Source organism: Podarcis bocagei (assembly GCF_964188305.1).
Source record: "Podarcis bocagei genome assembly, chromosome: 6".
NCBI lineage: Eukaryota > Metazoa > Chordata > Lepidosauria > Squamata > Lacertidae > Podarcis > Podarcis bocagei.
In genome coordinates, this window is record NC_138130.1 from 33,974,063 (window position 1) to 33,994,386 (window position 20,324).

General features: G+C 41.6%; 1 protein-coding gene across 2 annotated transcripts in view; it reads right to left on the bottom strand.

The window, feature by feature from the left end:
* OCA2 (OCA2 melanosomal transmembrane protein) overlaps positions 1–20,324 on the bottom strand; it is a 159,666-nt gene that overhangs the window by 72,705 nt on the left and 66,637 nt on the right. For both annotated transcript variants that reach the window (XM_081197573.1, XM_081197572.1), the window contains exons 10-15: positions 16,061–16,132; positions 14,878–14,943; positions 13,589–13,645; positions 12,591–12,715; positions 8,299–8,437; positions 4,244–4,376 (exon numbers count right to left, since the gene is read on the bottom strand). In XM_081197573.1, the coding sequence (XP_081053699.1) occupies positions 4,244–4,376; positions 8,299–8,437; positions 12,591–12,715; positions 13,589–13,645; positions 14,878–14,943; positions 16,061–16,132 (592 nt within the window). The remainder of the gene's footprint in view (positions 1–4,243; positions 4,377–8,298; positions 8,438–12,590; positions 12,716–13,588; positions 13,646–14,877; positions 14,944–16,060; positions 16,133–20,324) is intronic.

Genomic DNA, 20,324 nt, shown 5'->3' on the forward strand with positions numbered 1-20,324 from the left:
GGAAAAGAGGAGACTGAGAGGAGATATTGATAGCTATCTTCAGATATCTCAAGGGCTGTCACATGGAAGCTTGCTTTCTCCTGCTCTGGAGGGTAGGACTCAAACCAATGGCTTCAAATTACAAGAAAGGAGATTCCAACTAAACATCAGGAAGAACTTTCTGACAGTAAGAGCTGTTTGACGGTGGAACGGTCTCCCTTGGGAAGTTGTGGACTCTCCTTCCTTGGAGGTTTTTAAGCAGAGGTTCGGAGGCAATCTGATGTGTTAGTTAAGCTTCCTGCATTGCAGGGGGTTGTACTAGAAGAAGAGTTTGGATTTGGTATCCCGCTTTATCACTACCCGAAGGAGTCTCAAAGCGGCTAACATTCTCCTTTCCCTTCCTCCCCCACAACAAACACTCAGTGAGGTGAGTGGGGCTGAGAGACTTCAGAGAAGTATGACTAGCCCAAGGTCACCCAGCAGCTGCATGTGGAGGAGCAGAGACACGAACCCAGTTCACCAGATTACAAGTCTACCACTACACCACACTAACACAGTTTGTACTGAAAGGCAAGCCTTTCAAATTTGCACTTTCTGAAACAATACACAAACAATAACACAGGCATCTTTTGAAATTCGCACTGTTAATGCCAAATTGCAAGTCAAGTGTACAAAAGACGCTTGGTGTCCCTTCCAACTCTACGATTCTGATTCTATACTCTGTCAAAACTTGAAAAGCCTTCAATAAACAGTTAATTAAAAAAGAAAAGTCTGCAATACATATGAACATCCCTACAGAGTGCAAGTAGTCTCATTACAGTGGGAAAGATCAGTCTTGTGAATCCTTTCTAATTTAAGCAGCTGAATAGCAACACGCAGTACTCAAAAGGATATGACAAGGAAGGAAATCAAAGCAGCAGAGAACAGTAAACTGGTTCTTTATATATACCATTCAGTGCTTGTTTGATTGGTAATCAGAGGGCAACATAGCAGACACCAAGCTGATTGAAACAGCTGCTTCAAACAATCTATTGAAGGTTATCGCAAAACCACAGCAATTAGAGATCGAAAAGACCCATTAAAACATCTTGCAGACATTCTGTTACTTCTCTGAAGCCAAATTGCCCCAGCTCCCTTTTAATGAAATGTTCTTTGATCACCTCTCCCATCCCATTTTACAGAAAATGTTAATAGAACTAGTACTTTAGTATTTGCTTTTATTGAGCAGGTACTGATTGGCTCCATCATGATGTAGCTTGTTGCTGATTATAGGGGGAAAAGAAGATCGCTTGCTAATTACGAGAACTGCTGAATCTGACTGTAGTAGGCGGCAGAGTACCACAGATGACAAGTCTAATTTGAGCCTGAATATGCTTCTTTCTTCAAGGGCAGCAGAATTTTGGCTAGTTAAATATACCATTTTTGTATGGATGATTATGCTATTTTTACACAACAGCATGTCCTTCCATTTCTTTTCTGTTTTTCAATAAATAACCCAAGCTTGAGGAAGAGTTCAACCCTCCCTTTGTTTCCAGGGGGACTTGCTTCCAAGTAAATGCCTTGGGATTTTAGCCTTGTGTCTCATTACCAATTAAATGAATGTCGTTTCTTACAATGCCTTGTACTCGGGTACAGATCCCCAGTGCAAAATTTGCATATGGAAAATCAGATATGAAGGCTGCACGTGTGTCAAAATCTATGCTAGCCACTGGAGACGGAATTAACTTCAGTTTGCATTGAAAGGCAAGCCTGTCAAATTTGCGCTTTCTGAAACAATACACAAACAATAACACAGGCATCTTTTGAAATTCACACTGCTAATTCCAAATTTCAAGTCAGGTGTACGAAAATGTGTATACCAAAGTATGCATATATTAATAAATCTAACATGCAAATATGAACTCTATTAGGGAAATTTGCTTTGCAAAAATGTGCATATTGTAATATATCACATACAAAAATGTGTATATTCAGAGAAATTCACACTAAAATGATGAGGAGTTTTCTATTAAAAATGCATACTGATGTGGAAATGCGGAGGACTGAATTTAATGTTGGGGAAAAACAAGAAACTGAGAGAAACCAAAATTGGCAGATTTGCTCATCCTTAAACCACAGAGCCTAGGACTTGCTGATCAGAAGGTCGGCAGTTAGAATCCCCGCGACGGGGTGAGCTCCTGTTGCTTGGTCCCTGCTCCTGCCAACCTAGCAGTTCGAAAGCACATCAAAGTGCAAGTAGATAAATAGGTACCGCTCTGGCGGGAAGGTAAACAGTGTTTCCATGCACTGCTCTGGTTCGCCAGAAGCAGCTTAGTCATTCTGGCCACATGACCTGGAAGCTGTACGCTGGCTCCCCCTGCCAATAAAGCGAGATGAGCGCCGCAACCCCAGAGTCGGCCACGACTGGACCTAATGGTCAGGGGTCCCTTTACCTTTACCAGTCATTTTACAATACCATTTATTCAAAAAAAAATTGTTTGTTTCATAAAATTGTAAACAAACAAACCTTAAAGCAGTGAAAAACCTCTAAGAAGAAAACCTCAAAACCTATAATCAAATAAGAGTGGCCCCCAATCGCGTTAAGGCACTAAAATCCTGTGCATATTACATACCCATCAATGGGTATGTACAACTAATTCCCACAATCCTTATGAAAGGTTTACGAGGATCACAGAAATCTATTATTTTTTGCCGGATGTATGCACATATAACTACATTACATATTCCATCCTCATATGTGGGGGAGGGGCATCATTAGCCCCTTGTTCCACTCAATGTACAGTACAGTATTTAAAGATCTGCAATTGTGTGAACTGGGCTCTAGGGATTTGCCAGCTTTTAAAGTTTGCCGTACTTTTCCGTCTATAAGATACCCCCGTGTATAAGACGCCCCCTATTTTGCGGGACTCAGATTTAAGAAAATGAGGGGAGATGGCCCCATGTATACGATGCCCCCTAATTTTTGACATTATTTTTTAGGGGAAAACCCTGGTCTTATACACGGGGGGAAATGGTATTTACCGTATTTTTCGCTCTATAACACGCACCCGACCATAACACGCACGTAGTTTTTAGAGGAGGAAAATCCGTAGGCATGCCACCCATAGGCATTCCCTCCATAACACACACAGACATTTCCCCTTACTTTTTAGGAGGAAAAAAGTGAGTGTTATGGTGCAAAAAATACGGTACTATTAAATGCATTTTTTAAAACTTGCAGTGAAATAGCCATAATTTTTAAGTTAGAAAAGATCTGAAGGTATTGACTGGAAAAGATGTTTTCTACAACCTAGAGTTGGAATTATTATTATTATTATTATTATTATTATTATTATTATTATTATTATTAGCCAGCCACTCTGTTGTGTTGGAAAGGAGCCCAAAAGTCATCTAGTCTCAACTCCCTGCAATGAAAGAATCTCAGCTAGGGATTCTCAGCCTTATATTAAAAAGGCTTAATGGCCTTTCATGAAGTCTTTCTTCAATCTGGTTGTTGTTGAAGAGACTCACAGCCTATGACAGAAAGAATTCTACGTGGGATTAATTCTGAATGTTCATATTTTAATGTTCGTATAACTAGCTTTGTACTTTATAAACTGCTTAGAACTCTATTAAGCATCACATAAATTTAACAAAATAGACTGGAACAGGTCCAATTCCAAAGACCCTGATTCATTATATCTGATACACTTTGCACCATGTGCTCTCTGCAGCAAATCTCTGGTGTAAGAAGGGGAAATAATGGCTTGAGGGCTAAAGAAAACAAGCGATGGTCCATTAGTACAGTGGTGCCTCGCAAGACGAAAATAATCCGTTCCGCGAGTCTCTTCGCCTAGCAGATTTTTCGTCTTGCGAAGCAACCCTATTAGCGGCTTAGCGGATTAGCGCTATTACCGGTTTAACGGTTTAGCGGCTATTAAAGGCTTAGCGACTTAGTGGCTAAAAGGCTATTAGCGGCTTAGCGGCTTAGAAAAGGGGGGGAGCGGAAAAAATCGCAAGACTTGCAAGACGTTTTCATCTTGCGAAGCAAGCCCATAGGGAAATTCGTCTTGCGAAGCACATCGAAAAACGGAAAACCCTTTCATCTAGCGGGTTTTTCGTCTTCCGAGGCATTCGTCTTGCGGGGCACCACTGTATAACAAAGAGGGAAAGGGACTTGGCAGCAGCCATTTTCATACAATTAAAAACACAAGGGTGTTATGAGTTCGTTTGGTTATTGCATCTATTCCCCTTCCCCAATATATAATCTGAAGCTCAAACTCACCAACAATTTCACTTGGCTCTTTGTTGTATAGCTTTTTGTTCCAGTAGAGAAGTCTTAGGAAAGGAATGGAGACAAGAAGCACGAGGCAAATCCCAACAAACATGTGCCCTGTAAATCCTGCAAAGTCCACTCCCTGGGAATAAAAGATATATAATTGAAGTAGAATCAATTACAGCAACTCTCAGTGCGATACATAAAACGGCACTGAATATTATTGTAGTGTCTTCTTAGCAGAACAGTGCAGGTCTCCTTCTGTACTTGGCAATACAATTCAGCAAAAATATAGCACTACGTTTAGCACCTTGATTTCAGTTGAGAAGTTAGGTGTATGCTCAGCAAATTTCCACTGACATAAACCCCATACATTTGAAGTACGTTTATACCACTTAAAACATTCATGGCGTCCTCCAAAGAATTTTGGGCACTGTAGTCTAACCCTCACAGAGCTACAATACCTAGGAGCCTTAACAAACTACAGCTCCCAGCATTCTTTGGGGGAAAGCCATGTACATTAAACATGCTTTATATGTATGGTGTGGATGTGACCAGAAAGGATGTTGGAATTTATTTTATTTTATTTTATTTTATTGCAATAATCAAACATGGTATTCCAGTGAACTCTGTTTTATTGAGGTGATGGTGGTAGCAATTAACATTTATTATTATGTTTCTTATCCTGTTTTCTGACCTAAATAGCTCTTCATTGCATGGCGAGGGGGTGAAGGTAGTAATGATTAATCACAGAATCATAGAATTGTAGAGTTGTAGAGTTGGAAAGGACCCCAAGGGTCATCTAGTCCAACCCCCTGCAATGCAGGAATCTCAGCTAAATAATTTTTTGACAGGTGGTTTCTGGCCCACGCCTACGAGTCAAAGGTGGATGTTCTGATTGTAACACTTATTTTTGACTGAAATGACTAACTTCAAATAAATATATAATTTATAATTAATTCATTTCCCTCCTTTTTGTGTTTTCGATCAGCTTTCAGAAAGTGTGAGTTTGTTGCATTCATCTTTAAATGCATGCTGAACTGAATTTCTTTTCCATCCCTAGAAGCAGAAGCTTCTGATCATCTTGAGGCTGCACCAGCAGAAGGGAAGACTCACCCAGCAAAGTCTCATTCATGTAGCACTAAATTAAACTTTTGAACTCTTGCTGGCATGTGAATCTCTTGCTGATTAAGATGTGTTACACGATTTCAAGCATCCAGCATTCTCTGAAGTCAGTGCTTCCCTTTACATCACCTAAGAAAGGAGTATCTACCAAGATTTCGTAACACACTCTTCCCACAATTACTTCAAGAGCCATATACTACATACATAAGATAAGTAAGATAATCCCATCTTGTGTGTGACAGTCCTTCGGCTATATAGAGGTGGCTGCTAATATTAGGAAAACGTTCTTGCTTCCATGTGGAACAGAACTGGAAATGTTCCAGAAATATGCTTAATTTGAAAAGGAAACGTATTGAAATGAGCTAAAAATCATAGTCGTTGCTTTTTGTGAAAATGGAAATCATGACAAGCAAGACAAGACTACTCAAGACAAGAACATTTAAAAAAAGAAATAACAGAGCTTAAGCTTTAAAAGGTTTCAGAAAACTTTATGGAGTTATCGGGGGGGTGCTCTGAAACTTTAGGCAACATTTTTACTTTATGGTCTACTAGTTTATGACCTCTCAGGCTGTGTAAAGCTAAGATAGGAAATTGTTATAATCTCTGAAGCCTCAAAGTCACAAATGTTGAAAATTTATGGGTACAAAGGAAGTCAATCCTGCACCACAAAAATAAAAACATTTGGTTGTGTGTGTTTTTTTAAAAAATAATTAAACCGGGCAACTTTTTACCTAAGATTCCTGGGGAAATGTTTTAAAGTGTTACAGAAATAAACTGTGCAGCATTCCAATACTACATTGAAAAATGTAGTACATCACCTTGAGCTCCTTTGAGAAGATGTTGAAATAAATAAATAATAGACTTGTGGTTTTCCAAGACATATGCAGCCCAGAGCCATATACAGAGGACTACTACCAGGTACTCGATGTCACCATTTAATTTTTTTTTATTTTTGGGGGGTTGAGGGACCCACGACGGGCCACAATAGCTGCCCACCTCTGTGACTGGGTAAGCCGCCATTGCTGACTCTAGAAAATCAAGCTGATAGACTTATTGTTAATGCATATTCTCCATCTAAGCAATGAAGAAATAAAGAGAACAAGAAATACACCTCTTCTGTTATGTAAATATGGGACCAATAATTTTTATTCCTTTGCAGAGTGGGAGTGAAGGGCTATTAATCACTGCTGGGAAATATTTCCCATTTTAGTTCACTTGCATTTTTCTACAAAGTACATCCTTATCTCTGTGTTTTTAATGAACAAATTGTGGCAAGTCTAAATGCATTCAAACAGTCTTTGAGCAGAGCAAGAGATGAAGTCTGTAAAGGAGAGAAAGAGATCTATCAAGCACAGTAAACCGATGCCTAACATAAAATACAGCTTTTGTATTATTTTATTTCTGTTTGAGGCAATAAGCTGCTTTTCAGATTTCCATTTCCAATGTTTAAAAATCTAGACCTGAAGACTGTATTTCATCTGTCTGAGGAAAACATTTTTAAAAACACACACAGAGCGAGAACCCAATGTATTTCTGGAAAGTATCACCTTGGAGCAATCAGGATCTCCAGGAGAAGTATATACAGTGGTACCTCAGGTTACATACGCTTCAGGTTACAGACTCCGCTAACCCAGAAATAGTGCTTCAGGTTAAGAACTTTGCTTCAGGATGAGAACAGAAATTGTGCTCCGGCGGCACGGCGGCAACGGGAGGCCCCATTAGCTAAAGTGCTGCTTCAGGTTAAGAACAGTTTCAGGTTAAGAACGGACCTCCGAAACGAATTAAGTACTTAACCCAAGGTACCACTGTATATATATTCATGTGCCACACATACATAGAGAAGTGACTCCCCTCAAAACCAGTTGGGGTTGTATTAAATTAATGCACTGTGTCACTGGGGGTCAGTGCAGCCAGCCTTTATCGGGTCCCAAGCCCCACCCACATAGCCCAGCCAGATTGGCCAGGATTCAAATAACAGATGGCGGGAAAGCCTGCCAATCTCCAGTGGCTGGCCTGGGAATTCCCTAACCGCTGACTGCCTAGCCCTGGCATTGCTCCTAAGAGGAAGGAATTTGATATGATGGACCACATCTGCTGCCCACCCTGTGACCGGGTAAGCAGCCATTATCCACCATGTTGTTCACACAGTGTCAGTGCAAGCTGAGGATAACACTGGAAGATGCTTCAGTAGCCAATAAAAATGTCCACGACCATGATAGACCTTTTTCAAGTATAAATGACATCAAGTTGAGATATTTTGGGGAGTCACTAGTCTTCAAAAGTCATGTTTTAAATGTTAAAAGAAGGTGATATCCTCAAGCAAATGAGACGAGTCTTAACATTTCACAAGTCGTACAAAGCTCAACTGTGGGAAAGAAAGAGAAGGGGAAATCCCAGGACAGCAACAAATCCCTCTATCCGTGTTCATGACATGGCAATAAAAGTGCATCTCTATGCAAATGCAACAAACCAGAAGTTATTATACTGGTGATATATTAAAGCTACTGTTATGTTTATAAAAACCAGAAGATGCATATGGAATGCATACAAACAAACCCAGCTGCAAATCCCATAATTTCCATCACTTACAGTGCAAGCCTATGTGTATCTACTCAGAAGTAAGTTCCAGTGAATTCAATAGAACTTACTTCCAGGTAAGTGTGTATATGGAACTGCAGCCTTTATACTAAAGTAGAATTTGTATTAATCAGAGATGAGATGCATATGTATTATGTAATTAGTGTGGGGTGTTTTTCTTTCTTTCCTCGGGTTTGCATTATCCCTTACAGCATCAGTCTGGGGGGGGGGGATAACAACTGGTTCTGTGCCAGAACAGGTGCAGTCTTTTATCTTTCAGCACAGTGGGAAGCACAGATAAGCACTGCTGAATAGAGCATCTGTATTTATTTTCCATTTGCACAATAGGCAGCAATACATACCTCGTTCCTGAGTTCCTGCTTTGAAACAATAATCACATTGGGTGGGTCCCCAATAGCTGTAGAGGCCCCTCCAATGTTTGTGAAGATTACTTCGGCAATCAGGACATGCCTGGGATCTAGGTTAAGCACCTCACATAACCTGCAAAGACACAGATCAAAAATACAATCTGATCCTTTTCATATGATTTCTAAAATCGCTGGTTTATGTTTCCAAAGCTAGCTCAAACTATGCGCCAGAAAGAGAGCCCATTAGTATTTGTGATAGATAAAAATAAATATCGTGTCCCACACCCCAATGAGCAGATCATTTTTCGCTCTTATCATAAGAAGAGCATTCACATAATAGCCTCTCACTTTGCTGAATATTAGATTGCAGCTTTCTTGTACAGACCTGATTTGCAAAGCACAGACAAACAGTTCAAACAGTGGAATCTAGCGGAAATTATAATAGATGCAGATCCGCTTGCAGTTTGCTTGGGTTGCTCCTCCACTTCCTCTCCTTAAATCCCTTTTCCTATTGACAAAAGCAAGACGACTAGTATTCACAAGCGGGCTCTGCGACAAAATGTTGTGAAGTGGAGCGCTCCTGTTCCAGGGTTCCAGCCAGCCATGACTTTTCCGAGGCAGTCCATTCCATTTTCTCCCAAACCTGCCCCATGTTTTCCTCTCAACAGTCAAGTCAGTATTCCATGCTCAGGCCTAACTGGACTGGTTTGGTGTTTGTACTTCTGCAAACCAGCTTGCCTTGTGCATGGATGGTGCTGTTCTAGCTATATGGAGGACCCCCCCCTTAGAGAATGGGTTGGTATATAACAGGGGTGAGGACCCTTTTTCAGCAGAGAGGCCACAAGCCAGTGGTAGGCGAGGCCAGAGGCAAATGTGATGGGGTCAAATGCAAAAGTAAACAGAGTGTGTTAAGTTGTGGGTGAACATATCAGACGACACAGCGATTCTTCAGACAGCTCTTGTTTATTCACAGGCCAGAACAGAACTGGGCTGAAGGGTTCAGCCAATCTGCTTATATAGAGCTCAACTACAAAGCAACAGTAACAACTTTCTGTAACTATCCAATCACTGAACGTCACTTTCAATTTCTTATTTGCATATGCGGACCTGAGTGCCCCATGATATTCTTGTAAAGAAGCTGGTAAAATGCGGTCTTGACTATGCTACCACTCAGTGGATTTGTAACTGGCTGACTGACCAAACCCAAAGGGTGCTCATCAATGGTTTCTCTTCATCCTGGAGAAGAGTGACTAGTGGGGTGCCACAGGGTTCTGTCTTGGGCCCGGTCTTATTCAACATCTTTATCAATGACTTGGATGATGGACTCAAGGGCATCCTGATCAAATTTGCAGATGACACCAAACTGGGAGGGGTGGCTAACACCCCAGAGGACAGGATCACACTTCAAAACGACCTTGACAGATTAGAAAACTGGGCCAAAACAAACAAGATGAATTTTAACAGGGAGAAATGTAAAGTATTGCACTTGGGCAAAAAAAATGAGAGGCACAAATACAAGATGGGTGACACCTGGCTTGAGAGCAGTACATGTGAAAAGGATCTAGGAGTCTTGGTTGACCACAAACTTGACATGACCCAACAGTGTGATGCGGCAGCTAAAAAAGCCAATGCAATTCTGGGCCTCATCAATAGGAGTATAGCATCTAGATCAAGGGACGTAATAGTGCCACTGTATTCTGCTCTGGTCAGACCTCACCTGGAGTACTGTGTCCAGTTCTGGGCACCACAGTTCAAGAAGGACACTGACAAACTGGAACGTGTCCAGAGGAGGGCAACCAAAATGGTCAAAGGCCTGGAAACGATGCCTTATGAGGAACGGCTAAGGGAGCTGGGCATGTTTAGCCTGGAGAAGAGGAGGTTAAGGGGTGATATGATAGCCATGTTCAAATATATAAAAGGATGTCACATAGAGGAGGGAGAAAGGTTGTTTTCTGCTGCTCCAGAGAAGCGGACACGGAGCAATGGAGCCAAACTACAAGAAGGAAGATTCCACCTAAACATTAGGAAGAACTTCCTGACAGTAAGAGCTGTTCGACAGTGGAATTTGCTGCCAAGGAGTGTGGTGGAGTCTCCTTCTTTGGAGGTCTTTAAGCAGAGGCTTGACAACCATATGTCAGGAGTGCTCTGATGGTGTTTCCTGCTTGGCAGGGGGTTGGACTCGATGGCCCTTGTGGTCTCTTCCAACTCTATGATTCTATGATTCTATGATTCTATGATTCTGTACCTACAGTATCCCCCTGCTGGCCCAGGGTGAGAACTTCAGTACATAACAGAGCAACTGATGGGAGCTACATTCCAGCCACAGAAAAAGTTAAAGGTTTCTACTCTACACATCCATCCAGGCAAACAGGACGCAGTCACATAGTTTAAGGACACTTAGCCCTGCCAAGTGCATAAAAGCACTTGAGAAGGGTGTAGAGCAGGAATGGTGACTGGTGTGGCCCAGGAAAGGGACACTGGCTGGGGACAAACCCAGGGGCCAGACAGAAATGCCTAAAGGGCCACATCTGACTCCTGGGCCTGAGGTTGTCCACCCCTAGTATATAGGATTGGGATTCATCTTGGTAACTCCTGCAAAGTACTGAGTTTGCCACAAAATGTGACAAGAAAATAAGATCATATTTCATGCACCGCTGGTAAAGGGCTAAAGCCTTATTGTCAAGGAATCAGGAGAATTTTCTACTAAGCTGCATCACCATGGTAATAGCAGCTTAGAATACCATTTTAAAATTGGACTGAAGAAGTCTGAGGAAGACAGCAACAAAATAAAGTGAATGACTAACACAGCAGTGAGAGAGGGGAGAGGAGGAAACAGAGCTTGTTTAAAAACAGTGTGTGTGTGTGTGAGAGAGAGAGAGAGAGAGAGAGAGAGAGAGAGAGAGGTTCCAGATAAGGAAATTAAAAAGTCATGTCGCCGTGACATCTGCATATGAAAAATATATGCGCACATAAATTATTACCAGTTAAGTCAACTTCCACATTTTGCAGCATATCTGAAACAACCAATACCTTGGCAATATTTATTTTACTCAGGGACAATTCTACCATTATGGGCTGAAAGGTGGAGCTCTGCCTAATAAAATATCAGAGAGAGGGGAAAGTACAATTACGGTACTTTTGTTTGGGCTTCAAGACTAATTTCCAGCTGAAAACTCACAAGCCAGCAGGCAGGAGAAAGGAGTGTCAGTATATTGAGGGTGTGGATCTATATGTGATGGGAACAGTCCTCAAATAAAGCTAGGGGTGGAAGTCAAGTTTTTATTACGCAGTGGTGAGGACAACTGAAAACTCATCATTGCAGGCACTTTGCTTCAGTTTTGAAGTGGGCTGCACTTCAGAACTGAAGCAAGAATAAAGCAGAACTGTCTGAAAGAATAAAGCATGGAGAGATAAGGTTGGGTTCAGCTGCCATCACACATACAAATGCCTGGTAGTCTAAGGTCAAGCCTCCACCTCCACCTTTATGCATGAATGGGGCAAGCACATGAGTCAATAAAAGTAGCTGCCCACACCATGCTCTGAGTCACATGATGACTCATCTCTCTCTGGAAGGTCTCCAGGTAAATCCCTCCCTGGGTCTGTTTTCTCCCAACCATTGCTTTGTTGCAAAAATCCTGGTGACCCACAGGCTGCCTGTTAGGTCTATCTTCCTCCTTCCTTCCTCCAGTAAAGACAAACACAATCCCAGCCTCTTGGGACTGTAGGAAAACAGCCCACATTGGAGCTGACCATAGGCGCCGACTCCATGGGGCCTGAGGGGGCCCGAGACCCCTCAAAAATTCGTTGGGGGGGCTCTGCCCCCCCCAATAATCTCCGGCGCCCCTCCAGCAGAGCGCCATCGCCGCCCCTCCCCCAGCCCAAAATGCACAGGGGCGGGCTGCATGCCTCCTGCCCTCCCTCCCAAGCAAAAGCTCCACCCAATTTCCTTCGGAGCTGATTAATAGGTGCAGCACGCTCTCCCCTATTTGCTCACGAGGAGGCGGCGCCACTTTATTTGCATATTCATGAGCTTATTTATTATTCATGAGCTTTCCCGGCCCCGGCCCCAATATTTTTTATAAGTCCGCGTCCCTGGAGCTGACCATATGGGGGAGGGGGACTTGTTTGAGGTGACCTGAGTGAACACATTGTCAGGGTGACCTCCCACCTGCCTGTGTTCAGACGGCATATTAGGACACTCAAAATGGTTTGAATCCCCTGCCCATTCCACCTTTATGAGGTTTTGTTTATTTGTTTGCTTGCTTGCTTGTTTTTTGAAGAACTACCTTATGGTGACTGGGGTAAAAAGGAGCATTGTAGTAACGTTGTCCAAGAAGGCTGAGAGAATCGCAGCAATAAGACAGAGAATGATAATCATGGCCCACACTTTGCCTCGAGAGAGTCTGTAAGCCTAATAAAAACAGACACAGAGGAAATATGATGGAATTGATTAGCACGATGGACAACATCACAGTTCTTGCTAAGCAACTAGATGTGGAGCTGTCGTTCAGCATCACCTCATACCAAGAGGTACAGTGTTTATTAAGCTGTGGTAACTGGGTAAAGTGATTTTTGCCAGTTTTTCAAAACGGGAAAGGGGGAGGGGGGACCTTACGAATCTAAGTATTTCAGAAGACAAAAGCCAGTGTTATCATACATTCCCTAAGATACAATGAAGCCAAAGCGAATTGTGCCTAACATTAAAATTTATGAGTACATGTAAAGTGCTGCAAAGGTGTGTTTTATTGTCATTTCTTAAAAATGAAATGCATATTCCGCTCTTCCTCCCATGGAGTCCATTTTATATTATAGCAATGCACGTTCACTGAAACTGATGGTACATGCTGCGGCAGGCATTCACCATTTGCCACTACTTAATGTGAGAAGTGGTCCTCTTTGCCTTATTGATACTAATGGCATTTAAGTACCATTAATTTAAACAGGGTTTAAGAGAGTTGAGCACTGTGCCTACAGCCCTTACCCATCACTTCTAAGATAATTTTGCCAAAAGTGTCATCCATCTGCTAAAACCTTTAGAAAATTACAGGATGAATGTTGCTGCTTTTTTTGCAAGGTCTGCCAATAATGATCAAAGCACGAATAGGCTAGAAATAAGTAATTGACCTGAGAGGGGAAGGGAGACAGTCAAATGGACTCAAGCATGCTTTTTTTTTTTTTTTTTTTTTTTTGTTCTGTATAGCACAGATAGCAAAGTATTATTAAATTCTAGTGCTAAATAGTATATAAATGCTTTCCACTAAAAAGAAGGGAGGAACAGACCTACCTTTACTGCGCAATAATCAAAAAACCCAGTTTCAGAAAAGATGGCAACTAAAAGCATCTATGGAGGTTAAAGGAAAAGAAAATATTTTACTGTTTATACAGTTAATTTTTATCAATAAAGAATGCTTTAATGCACCCATTTTTGGAGAATCCTTCTGTTCAAATTTGCACACATATTTTCCCTTACTAAACTTAAAAGGGAATGCACAGGTTTTCATTTGGAATAGAGGGATTCACCAGGGCACCCTCCACACTGAGGCCTTTTTATGGGTGTATCCTGCAGCGTGCCACAGATGCAATAATAGCGCAGGTCAATTTATACTGGACCATCCAAACATTTTTCCATTTTAGTAGTTGTTCTGATATGCTTCCCCAGTGTCACTGCATTACTTGAACTCTGAAACTACCGTACAACAAAAATAAAAATAAACCATGATGTTTGTGGTATAAAAAGCTACAGAATGTAACCAGGAAATTACAGGACATGCACTCGTCGGAAATGAAGCAGTATATCCAGTCCAAATATTTTGCAAGTGCACAAGTAATCATGGATGCACAATATATATATATATTTTTTAAAAAAACACACATCTGGAGGGGCCCCAAAACTTAATCTTTACTAGATCAGAGATTCAGTGCAAACTGCTTCCCAGTTTTTTAAGGATCTATTTGTTGCTTGTCACTTGATAGTCAGTACCAGAGCTTTTTTTCCTAGAAAAAGAGGTGCTAGAACTTGTTGAGGTTTTTTTTAAAGGGGGGAGCCTTATGCTGCCTTCTGCAATACCACCCGCAGCCTCTGTCACGCAACACAGAGTACCATGCCACCCGCAGCTTCTGTCGCACAGCCCCCAGCGATGTGCTGATGTGCCAACATGCTGCCACGCTACAGAGGTGCTGGAACACACACCAAAGAGATGCCAGAACTCAGTTTCGGTGAGTTCTGGCTGGAAAAAAGCCCTGGTCAGTATTAACAAAGCAAAAATTTGACGTCATATCTGTTGGAATGCATGCTCCCCCGCATTATGAAATTATTTCTCCTACCACAAAAGCCAATGGAGGATACCAAAATGATTTCAAAATCTGCCAACCCTAAATTTGCCCAGAAGCTTCCAGTCACATTAAGAGGCATTAAATTTCCAAATTCCTACACTGGAAAAGCTTCAAAGGGAACTAATATGACTGTAGCTGCTCTCAAATGTAGCATATTTTTTAACGTTTAGCAACAATTAAGTTTGATATAATTCCAGAACACTTAAGGCATAAGGTGTATATATAGAAGTTTTTAATTACCATTCCGAACAAAAGCGCCAGAGTTTCATAATCAATCCATGCCACTACTTTGACCAGGCTCGGCTTCTGCAATTAGAGAGTGCAATTATCATTTAATCCCATAGATCTCCTACCTAGCGATTAGCTCTGCAAACGCAAACTCTTTTTAAAAAACCCTATTAAAATGCACTTTGACGGAAATTAGTTAGATTTTTTGCAAGAATTTCTCTGTTGGCACTGTAAAACGCAGACAACCTGAAGGGCTCATTTACAAGGTGCCTACATTAAGCATTTTCGATTGTCTTATTATTTTTGTTTTTCTACACCTTACTGCGCCTTTATAGACATAAATGAAAACTGAAATACTGGGCTCCTTCAGTTGCTGTTTTGCTAACAAGATAATATCGTGCAGATTTTTTCTGTGGACAGTTCAAAAGGAGTTCAGGGAGAAACAACTTTCAAGTTTAAGAACCAAGAGACAAAACTGAACAGTTTTTCTTAAAAACAATGTTGATTTGGCAAGGATTTGTCTGCTGTGCTAAGAATGTTTATAATAATTTAAAGAACTGAACAGATAGTGAAGAGGAAGAAGAAAATCACAACCAAAAGGGTATTGTTAAGAACATAAGAGCACTCCTGCTGGATCAGACCAAAGGCTTTTCTAGTTTAGCATCCTCTTTCCTACAGTGACCCGACAGAAGGTTGTGGACTTCCAGTTTTGTCTAATCCCATTTTAAAGAAATCTAAATTAGTTATCCACTGTCACATGGCTATCAGGACCTTAACAGCTTGTGGCCAGCACATCTCAGATGCTTTCCTCCTATGTCCCATCATTATGCATAGTACATCAAATGAAGATTGACTTTAGGAAGCCGTCTTAAGTGTGTCATCTATATGAGGCAATCATATATATATAGATGGCACACTTAAGAACTATATAACTATAAGTGTGTGTGTGTGTGTGTGTGTGTGTGTGTGTGGTTCTTACACCTGCAAAGAACTCTCAGGGTCCCTGTCCTGATTCACACATGCAAACACACAACACAAGCCATTTTGTGCCTACGCTAAATAGTGTGGATGACTATAGACACTTTCACTGAAATGTTTTCTTCCCTCCAAAGACGGCTGCTGACCGTGGCAAGGTTGTAAGTGGATTTAGGAATTGGGAGTTTGTAAAAGGAACATATGAGATTTTGCTACTTACATCACCAATCACAGCAAGGGCAGCTAAGGCGGCCAGGGAGCCCAGCATTGCCGCTAATGTCCTATGAACAATCTGCAACAACAAGAGGGACCAACCCTATTAGTCCAGTTGTTGTCCTTTTAAGTCTTATTCCATATGATGTAAAGATCTAGTGACATCTTCCCTTCTTGGTCCTTTGAACACACTGCTTAGAGACGTCTTCAAAGCAAATACTGGCACGTCAACATCAGAAGTGACTGGTCCATAAGTCCATCTGGAAGGGTTCTACTGCCTGCTTTTACACTTTGGCCACACCTGTTTTAATGCTTTGGCCACACCCACTTCAACATGCAGCCCCACCCTGAGGACCCTGAATCACCTGTTTGGTAGCTTAGGGTTCATGTTTACAATTTAATTTACTAACTAGTAACCAATTGAGTTCAAACAAAGTTGTGAGAGAGGAAGCTTAATTTAGGTGTGCCGTGCTTCAGGGTTTCATCCTTAGATCTACAAGGACATGCACATTTTGTCCCCACATTGGAAGAATGTCAAATCCCCCTACTTTTGACAAAACCTTGAATTGTGGGGAGACACAATTTCCTCTCTCACAACCACATTCTAGTGGCTGGAGTGTTGTAATTGCAACAATCGCATCACTTTTACATAGATGTTCCCCCTGTGGAAACCAAGATAAAGCATTTCATTCAGTTTTCATTACTTTGCCGCCTGTTTGCAAATATTTAAGAGGGAAGTGGCAAGATGGAATATCTCAATAAATGTTTAAGGCCTCCATGTCAACTTGATTAAGGATGTCCACAAGATTGGTTCTACAAACAATCTTCTTCTTCTTCTTTAGCCATCAAGTGGGTAATTTCATTAAACGAAATGCAATTGCAAAAGGTTTAATATAATTGAAAGAATTTACAGTTATCACCGAATCACCTTCAAATGAGTTAGCAATACTTAAAATATTACTCAGATTTATTTTCTGATGAAAGCATCATTCCACAAAAGCTCATTCACTGCTAATTTCATTAGAATGTCTGTGGCTGAACGGAAAGTAATAAAGTAACCCCTGTGACTCTTTTTTTTGTTTCTGTCACAATAGGGTGAAAACTTGATAGAAAAGGTTTAGCTTCTGTTGCTCGTTTTATCTGAATTCAGATTTCAGCAGTATTCCACTTTAATCTTGGACAGAGACCCATCACAGAATGAGCAGCTGAACTCAACACAGACTCCCTAAACTCATCACACACACAAGCATGGGTACAAAAAGCATTGTAGGGGTTATCTCTGCCCCCCGAACACCAATACACATAATGGCCATGGCTCTTTGCACTTGTATATGCATGCATAGCACCAGTCTGTTGTGCACCACAAGCCCCTCCATGGGCTCATGAACCCTGTCAATTCAAGTTAGTATTGCTCCCTGGCCCCAAATACAGCGAACGAAAGTTCCATAGCAAGGTCATACCAAAGGCAACACCCTCAATAGTGAGTGGTGTGAGCCATATAGCCAAGGAGGGTGGCTGGGAGATCCAAAGATGACTGTGGTGCCGGGTCCAGGAGGTGGTCCTTATTTAAGCCCATGGAATGCACCTGAGTGAAGGCTCCACAGCAGGAGTCCAAATTCAAATGTCCATGGCCAGAGGGAGAGGTTGGGACATCTCCCACTGGGCATTGAGAACTGGCTCAAGGATCCCGGCAATGGCAGCAGGGCAGTGCTGTGCTGCAACTGCCATCTCACAGGGGAGGCTGAGCAAACTTACACACAATACCAAACTAGATGAACCAAGGGTTTGACTTAGTATGGCAGTAACATAATGATCAAGATATGGTGTAAGACATCTTACGTCATCCACAGCATTTCCTTTGCTATTTCAGAATTCACTGGTATTTGGATTGTCTAGGATAACCATCGGGACGCGGGTGGCACTGTGGGTTAAATCACAGAGCCTAGGACTTGCCGATCAGAAGGTTGGCGGTTCGAATCCCTGCGACGGGGTGAGTCCCTGTTGCTCAGTCCCTGCTCCTGCCAACCTAGCAGTTCGAAAGCATGTCAAAGTGCAAGTAGATAAATAGGTACCACTCCGGTGGGAAGGTAAACGGCGTTTCCATGCGCTGCTCTGGTTTGCCAGAAGCGGCTTCGTCATGCTGGCCACATGACCCAGAAGCTGTACGCCGGCTCCCTCGGCCACTAAAGCGAGATGAGCGCCGCAACCCCAGAGTTGGCCACGACTGGACCTAATGGTCAGGGGTCCCTTTACCTTTACCTAGGAAACCATCAACAGCTCGTTCTTTCATTGTAAAAAAAACACTGTAAAGATCTACTTTTAAACCTCTCCTCAAGCGAAATTCCCTGAGATGAAGAAACATCTTCTCACAAGGCCTTCTGAGGAACAGAACAGGGATTTGAAATGGATATTTAACATGCCACAAATCACTTGCAGTAAGGTAAGATTTCACATATCTGAAAGCTACTGTGCGGTTGTTGTTTTGTCTGCTCTATGTAAAGTTTATCAGTGTTTTGTTATCAGCAGCTAATTTATTCTTTTCTGGTGACTTCTGCCAGACAGTGTGGGATTACATAGTTTCTTAAAAAAATAGGACAGACTGAAGCAGAAATTCAGATATCGAGAATCAGCTTCCTACTGCTTTGGAGAAAGAGCTTGAGTGGATTTTGTTAGACAATTCCATACAATGTTGGGGATGTTTCATTCTAAAATTCATAGTGCTAAGGCTGTGGCACTGGGGAGTCCCAGGTGATAAAGGGCTGTTTAAGAACAAAACCAAAAATAGTCTCATAATTTAAAACAATGAATGCCTTCCCAACCCAAATCCAGAAAATATATGTTTTTGATAGTCCACTCAGTTTTTTATTCAAAGACTAACAACTATAAGGAAGTTGATTGCTGATTTCGAATTTATGCTTTAAGTCTGCACTATGTTGAAGAAGTATGCTATACTGTGCCATCTGGCAGAGGACACCAGAAGGGGTCAAAACAGTTGTTGATAGCAACAAAACTGAAAAAATGTTACACATTGTGGCATATAGTGTACTTGAACATGGATTGTTCCATTTTGACTACATAAGCACCAGTACTCTGAGATATATGAGATAATCCAGAAGGCGATTTAAAAAAGAACATTTCCCCTTCATTTATGATTGCATTTGCCATTACTAAAGAGAAAGTAATGCAAGAGGTTCAATGGATTTTTGACAATTAGTATTTAAGGAAAGTTCTCCTGTTTGCTCTTTTTCAATCTTCTACCCTATATCCATTTACAGTGGTACCTCGGGTTAAGAATTTAATTCGTTCTGGAGGTCCGTTCTTAACCGGAAACTGTTCTTAACCTGAGGTACCACTTATAGCTAATGGGGCATCTCGCTGCCGCCGCGCCACCGGCGAGTGAGTTCTGTTCTCATCCTGAAGCAAAGTTCTTAACCCAAGGTACTATTTCTGGGTTAGCTGGTAACCTGAAGTATCTGTAACCCGAAGTACCACTGTACTTAAGGAGGAAATGAACAGCGCCAGCCCTACTGTTAAACAGAGTGCAGCAGCTTCAGGCAGCAAATACTAGGGGGCAGGGAGCAACACCAGGATGTTAGCAGAAAGGAACTGTGTGTACCACCAGACCCACTAAGCTAGACTAGTTTCTTCAGTCATGGTGGAGCACTCTGTCCAATCGCCAGTTGAAGTAAAAGTCAACTGCTAGCCTAGTTGCCTTGCTGTCCTTTGCCTCAGGCAGATATAGATAAGGTTGCCATACATCCAGGTTTCCCCGGACACATCTGGGAATCGAGCTGAAAAATGGTGTCCAGGCGGAAAACCTGGACATTTGACAAACAGGGCAATTAAGAAATCTCCCAAAAGCCCCAAAACTTACTTTTTTGTGAGATGTTCCTAAAAAATAAAAGCTGAACAACTTTGTCCAGATTTTCACTTTGGGGAATATGGCAAGCCTATTCATAGAGAACATTTTCTAATGAACGTCGTATTAGGCTTCTTTTGATAGAGTATGAATAAATAACATACTATGTTTTATTCATTTTGTTTCTCTATTACAAGCAGTGGAGCATGGTATATAAAAGTACCTTAAGACATGTCCCAGGAAATAAATAAATAAAACAACCTAAGTGGATGACCCCAAACACAAAAGAGGTACTCTTGAGAAAGTAGTCATAGAAACAAAACCTGAGACGATCCTGTTGTTTTGCTCTGACAAGGGTTTCATGTACAGTACTCATATAAATACAGAGCCCTTTTCAAACAAAAAATTGAGA